Here is a 6,780-nt window from a genome sequence, read left to right on the forward strand (position 1 = left end):
TATGTGTAGCCCTAGTCAGATCTGGGACAGTTTGGTGAGTTGTATTAGCATGTACAGTCAGTCTACCCTCCACTTCCTACTAACTAGCAATTTCGTAACCACAAACATCTTAAAATAATTATTCAAAAATGTCCTTTTTTTTTACTTGCAGCAGGTACTATGATTTACCAGTCATTGTACACAAACAGCCTTTTTAAAGGGTTGGGAAAGACTGGAAAAAAATATCAGAAAATGGCTTTTACAAACACTGCATATTTTCAAATGGCTGCTCTCGCCTTCATGCACAATCTTACAATCTTCAGTTCAGTTTTGTGTTTTGTAGCTTATACTGTGCAAAACTGCATCAGATGATGTTGTCTTATTCAGGAAGCTGGGATACTGTAAGGGAATCTCTATTGAAGTAGAATAAATGAGATAAAAGCAAAGAATATATCTGAGGAAGAGTTCTTTACTGGCAGTGAGTTCCATGAATCAGCCAGAAAAGCAACAACAAAAAGGGTTATATGTAAGATGCTGCCTTTGAGGAGTTAGGATTTCTGTGTTTCTGGTGTTGGTCTGTCCCAGCTTTCTAGCCTTGCCGTGGTGATTTTCGTAGTGCCCTACTGTGTGCATGTCTGTATGTGTATCTGTGTTTGTCTGTTTCCCTGCCTCCCTTCTGTTCAGCGAGTGATCAGAGGCCGCAGCCAGAGCCTGGATACCATGGGGATATCCATGAGAAAGCAGCAGCCAGCCACCATGCCCAGCCGCCCGACGACAGCTGGCCTTGCTCTGAGCCAGAGTGTTGCCGAGGGCCCTAAGGCCATTGCTGCGGTAAGGTATTAGGGTGGACCATAAAAAGAAATCTGGCATACCTTTGTGACCCACCTGTACATGCTGTTTCTTTTTCACTAATAGTTTGTCCTGTTGTCTTTCTGTTCATCTCTTTCTGTTGTATCTTTCCATTTCACAAGTAGCAAAAACATGTATTGCAGTCTTTTTTATTTGTGCCTATCTCTAGCGCAATTCATCTGTAAACTAGAGCTAAGGTAGATGCAGACTGGAAGAAGAAAACAAAACATGACTCTACATCAAACATTTATCTCTGTTGTCCTGTATTAGATCCTGTGGGTTGTCATAACTTAAAATAAAATGCTTGTGCTGTGGTTTCACCAGAATGGTACTGTATTACCTACTGTATGGCTAGATTAGGACACTATTTGTTCCATTTTTTTGGTCAGTTTCACCAGTCAATTTCAATTACTTTTTTTTTTTCTCTAAAACAAATAGATGGGCAATGTTTATTCAAAATGCTCCTTTGCTGTAGGTAGAATTTTCAGATCTGGAACAAACAGCAGAGTTAATAGTGTTTGGAATGAGAAAAAGAGTGAATATTCCTATACGCTATCAAAGTCTTTCTTATTTGATAGCGATATTAAAGATAAGAGCATTATAAATCTATGGGGAACATGCTACCAGAAAAATATCCAGGTTTCTAGTATTGGAAATATTGCTATCTTAGCTGAAGCACGTGCAGCTTATTATGGGCTCTGCATTAGTAATGTAAGTAGGGGCAAACTGAAGAAAAAATAACTCTAAGTTAGCTAAGAAAGTAATTTTCAGGATGGGAATTTCAATGCTACCTCTTACTCAATTATATGCATTCTTTATGTTACCACTGCAAAGTTACAGAATAGTATTGACTTGGGCTTGCTTCTTCTTTCTCCCCTTTAACTTCTAGTTTTAACTACCTTTTAATGATTTTGCCTCCTTTCCTAATCTCTTTTCTCTGTATTTCTATCTGTATATCTTGCTGTGTGTCTTGTATCTCCCTGTCTCTCACCACTAGTTTGAATGTTTTTCTCTTTTTCAGGGACAGGAAGTATTCTTTCTTGCATTGTTGGAGCTTGGTTGTGCTACTACATAGCATAGCAAAGTGAAAGAGAGAATCTGGATTAATGTTGCAAGCTCCCTTTCCAGCTCTTCTGGTTCACCACAGTTTTCCTGTCTCTAACACTTTCCTTTTTTCTAGTCTTTTGCCTTGCCTGGTAGGAGCCCATCACGTACTCGAACCAGCCGTTTCCATGGGCGGCGGAGTAGTGCCATTGGCATTGAGAACATACAGGAGGAAAAGAGGTATGAGCAGAGAATAAACAGGAGGGATCTGAGGGAAGGAAAATAGAAGGGCATGGATACACACAGAAAGGGGGTAGACAGGAATGAGAACTGAACTGGAAATGGTTGGAATGGAAACTAAGTCCTGATTATCATCTGATATAGAGATGGATGAATGAAAGAAAGCAACAATAAAAAAAAGACATTTGGAAACAGGGAGAATCAATATTTAAGTAAAAAGGCACAAGGCTTTGATCTGAGGGAGAATCTGTTCTTGTTCGGTTTTGTTCTCATGTTGAGAAGTTAAAGTAGACAAAACTTCAAATATATTATAGAGATCACTTTGAAAGTAATGACTCCTATTTCCATGGAAACTACAACAGATACAAAGATAGAGTAACACTATTTGGTAGAGCAAATTCTTAGGATCCAGGAGCAGTTTAGTCTACTGGTCACCAGAGATGACATTTAACTCATAAAGATTGTCTCAGCTTTTTTTTGACACAGCACTTTTAAAGAGTGCACAGGTTCTCAAAAGCTGTGTGAGCACTCTGCACCTCATACTCAGTTTTCCCAGTTGCAAGAAATCCTAGAAATAATTTAATTAAAGATTGTAAGTGGCAAAAGCCATCTTTAATATGGAAACCAGTGATTTCACAACAGGAAGAACTGTTATATTTTTCTTTCTTTCAGTTTATTATCTTGGAACTTAATGAGATACCTATTACATTATTTTAATAGAAATAGTATAGATTTTTTTTTGAGGAAAATAAAATCTTTTGAGTCATTTTCTCTGTAACAATCTAAGCCAATGGAGTAGTCACAGCTCCTCAGCACTTTAAAACATTCTGCAGCCATGTCTCTCAGTCTGTTACTTTACGTACCATATCGTTCCTATCATTCCTGAATTACTCAGGTTGGAAAAGACCTCAAAGATCATCAAGTCCAACCACAGCCTAACTCATAGTACTTAACAGCCCTCCACTAAATCATGTCTGAGCACCACATCCAAACAGCTCTTAAACACATCCAGGGATGGCGACTCAACCACCTCCCTGGGGAGCCTATTCCAGTACTTAAATACCCTTTCTGTAAAGAAGAGTTTCCTAACTTCCAACCTAAACTTACCTTGGCGCAACTTGAGGCCATTTCCCCTCATCCTGTCACCTGTCATCAGTGAGAAGAGACTTGCCCTGCTCTCACTGTAAGCACCTTTCAGATACTGGAAGAGAGTCTGCCTGGTTCTGCTGTGAGCTAGCTCATGGAACAGTCTGATGAGTACCAGAACTGATGGAAGCAACACTCAGCAAAAGTGGCTGGAGTGCAGGCTCTTTATCTGGCAACAGTGAACTCAACAAGTCATGTATGACTTCATCCTGAAGTTGTAGCTTAATGAAATGCAGCCTTGGATGACTGAGCTGAGCTAATCCATCCCGCTTGTAAGTCATAGGAGTTTCAAGGTTGTTTTAATTTTCAGGATTATCTTATTGGAATCATTTTCAGTTTCACAAGGAGTTGTGTTAGCACAAAAGAAGGCATGATGGAACAGTGAGGTGGAGAGTGCAGTTAAGACAGCTGACCAAGAGAGTACATGAGGAACTGCAAAGTGCATTACTGATAACAGCAACAAGTGTAACAAAAACCTGAGGTGAAAAATGAGAGTTCTCCATTCCTGTTTAAGCAACATTCCTCAATTTTAAGTTCCCCATGTAGACAGCTTTCTTCAGAAGTATCTTGACAAGTACCAGAAAAAAAGAAAATACTGGTACTGTCCTGAAATAGAAGCATTAGCTGACTTCAGTGAATTGCAATTAGTATAAAAGCTCTCTAATGAAACCCAGATCTTCTCAAGACCTATGAAAAGTGTGTGTGAGTGTGTGTATGTGTGTGGAGGGGGAGGAGAGAAGTGGGCAGTGAAAGAAAAAGTTGAAGAATTAAGGTAAAATACCAAAATTAATTTAGTCTTTTATGTAAATTATGTAAATTTAAAATGAGGAAAAAATTTGACCATTTATAATACACTGCCCTTAACAGCTTGTAAGAAGTCTGTCCTTTTCAGTACAAAGTTGCTTCCTCTCCTGTGTGTGTGAGAGATCCAGCTTTGTAATGTGGCCTGGAAGGAAATATTAGAATAGTGTGAATGGTGGACTTGAAAATGGTGAACCTTGGCCCTGGGTTATAGCTGATTTCTCTTTCTTCCAAGCAGAGACATTGCAGAGAGGATACAGAAGGTGGTAGACAGTCCAGAAACTTTGCTTGACCTTAAATCTGATGGATCATCCAGTCCCAGCTCCCCAGAGTTCCCCAGCAGGAAGAACAAGTGAGTTGAAAACGATTTTAATATTTGGAAGATGTTCATTGCGTTTGGTGATGATAAGAAAGAGTAGTGCATGTCTTGCTCTCTTGAGTGCTATACCAATGTTATCCACATAAGGCACATTATGTGGTGTAGGGCTCTCTAGAGTTTTGTCACAGTGAAGGTGCAGAGTTATGGTGAATATGTTTCTATGATCATTGTTTTTGGGTTGGATGGGTGTCATAATTTTTTCAAGGGAGGATAAGAAAAGCACAACTAGAAGATACAGAACATTTAAGGTGCTAGCAGAGATGCTGCTAGAGAGAATGCAGAACGTGCAAATGCTTATTAGTCTGCAGCATCCTTCTTCCAACATTGCTTTATCATTCCACTTCCTCCTCCTCTTTGTCCTTTCTGGGACATTGTTAGCAAACTGCAAGTTCCTGTCTAGACAGGTGGGGGAGTCTTACTCTGATTAGGCAGCTGAGGTAAACTTGTGTAACCAGCAAGATTTTTCCCTCGTATGAAAGTATCTTATAGCTGGGCTGCCCTGTAGATATGTACATGTCCTGGGAAAACAAGCAAACAAAAAAAAAACCCACTTGGTTCCTCACTTCTGCATTTGATTTTGGGCTCCTCCCAGTTCCCAAGTAGCATTCTCTGTTCATAAGTTGAGGTGAGCTGGTTGTTTCAAATCAATATCACCTGCTTTCAGAGAGCAAACATTGCAGAAGTCTTCATTAGTAGTATTTGCATGAATATTGTTTGTTGGCAGGAGGAATCATGTGCACAGTTTGCATATGAGGTATGATGCAGCGTGGAGTTTTGCACTATTTGTGATTAGACAGTTTTTCACAGTTAGGGACCAGCCCACATGCAGTTATACCTTCAGCAGCGTGCCTGGGATAGGGAATTAAGGATGTGTAATTTCACCACGTAAATTCTTGTGTAGTAGAGATAAACCAAGTTACTTTCACTTACTAATTTCTAAAGCACTCTTCTGCAGTAGTCAACCTGCAGCATTTTAAACTGCATTGTTCACTTGGACAATTGGTGTCTGCTCTCCAACATATGGGGACAGTTATCCTTAGTTTTTCCTGCTCCATTGTCCAGGTAGCCTTCTGAATAATCCTTTCTCCCAAGGGACACAGTGAAAGAATGAACTCAGCCTAAGTAGCAAGGTAGCAAAACTCCCCAGGATCGGGACTCTTTCCAAATTTCATCTGAAAAATCAAACACTGTACTGCGTTATGTCCAAATCCTAGGAAAAGAACACATGTTTTTTGTGTATGTGTTTTCCCTCCTCAGACACATCTGAGTGGGGACATCAAGCCAATTGGGAGCGGACTGGATGCTACTAATTGCTTACCTCACTGAAGATACTGGCAAGACTTTTTGGGTGAAATGAGAGTGCTGGCTAAGAGGAGCATGCACTTAGAGGACCTCAAGGACTGTGGAAAGACCAAGTGACACCCCATAATGCTTCATTGGCAGTCCCTGGTGCAGGAATCATGGAGAAGGACAGAAAGATCCTATTGGGGTGTTTTGACTCTAGGCCCTTCCCACTGTCCAATCAGCAGTCACTGAACCAGACCAGACTCTACAAATGCTGGGGGAAAAGAGGCTACCTAGAGCACCTCTTCTTCTCTTCCCTTAGACTTATTCAAGAACAGAATTAAGTCAAAAGCAGAACACATTTCCACCTCTGTCTCTAGTAAGCGCTAGAGATGGATGACATAGTTTAGGAATGTAATGCAAAGAAAGAGGATGAAGAAACTTGCTGAGGAAGGATGCTGAGAAGGTGATACTTAGTGAAAAATTAGGTCCCAGCTCATTTTCTTGATTGGCTCTGACAAGGGAGAAGTATGTTAGCCTTCATTTCTTCCAAAACATATTTCCTAGCCTCTTGAGGAAATATCTTTGGCCTATATTGGCCTTGCCTTTACTGTTCTCCCTATTGCATGCTGGCATGTAATATGCCTGGGGCTTTAGGTTTCAGTACTGCTTGTAGGTCGTGACCGGCCATGTTTTGCAGTGTTTCTGAAGGAATAAATATATTTAATATATTGAAGTTGTCTTATCTTTATTGCCTCTTTTAGCCTTTTGAGTTACTTAACATACTTCAGCACTTCTCTATGGTGTTTCATCGTTAAGCGTTACACACATAGTACATTTCAAGGCATATAAGCACGTAAGCTTCATGGTCTGTTCTAGAAAGTTACAAGCAGTGGTTCCCAAACTCTAAGTTAGGAGAAGCTGACATTAAAGGTCTCGCATTGACAGATATGAAACACGCTCCAGGCTGCCTTAATACACAAAGTATTAAGGCATCTTGACTTGAATATGTTCCTGTCTGCAAGCAGGACTTGTCTTATTAATAAGCTATTATGATT

The 6,780-nt window shown here is 40.1% G+C and overlaps 1 protein-coding gene across 14 annotated transcripts in view; it reads left to right on the forward strand.

Moving 5' to 3' along the window:
* LOC107319060 (rap1 GTPase-activating protein 1-like) overlaps positions 1–6,458 on the forward strand; it is a 48,216-nt gene extending 41,758 nt beyond the window's left edge. For 7 of the 14 annotated variants that reach the window (XM_015873635.2, XM_015873596.1, XM_015873589.1 and 4 more), the window contains 4 exons: positions 664–810; positions 2,009–2,112; positions 4,295–4,411; positions 5,696–6,458. In XM_015873635.2, coding sequence (XP_015729121.1) covers positions 664–810; positions 2,009–2,112; positions 4,295–4,411; positions 5,696–5,705 — 378 coding nt within the window. In that variant the 3' untranslated portion in view covers positions 5,706–6,458. Of the gene's footprint in view, positions 1–663; positions 811–2,008; positions 2,113–4,294; positions 4,416–5,695 lie in introns of those variants that run through there. The other 7 variants (XM_015873642.1, XM_015873680.1, XM_015873688.1 and 4 more) reach the window with 7 other exon arrangements.
* The last annotated feature ends 322 nt before the right edge of the window (positions 6,459–6,780 follow it).

Source organism: Coturnix japonica, chromosome 1 (genome assembly GCF_001577835.2).
Source record: "Coturnix japonica isolate 7356 chromosome 1, Coturnix japonica 2.1, whole genome shotgun sequence".
Taxonomy (NCBI): Eukaryota; Metazoa; Chordata; class Aves; order Galliformes; family Phasianidae; genus Coturnix; species Coturnix japonica.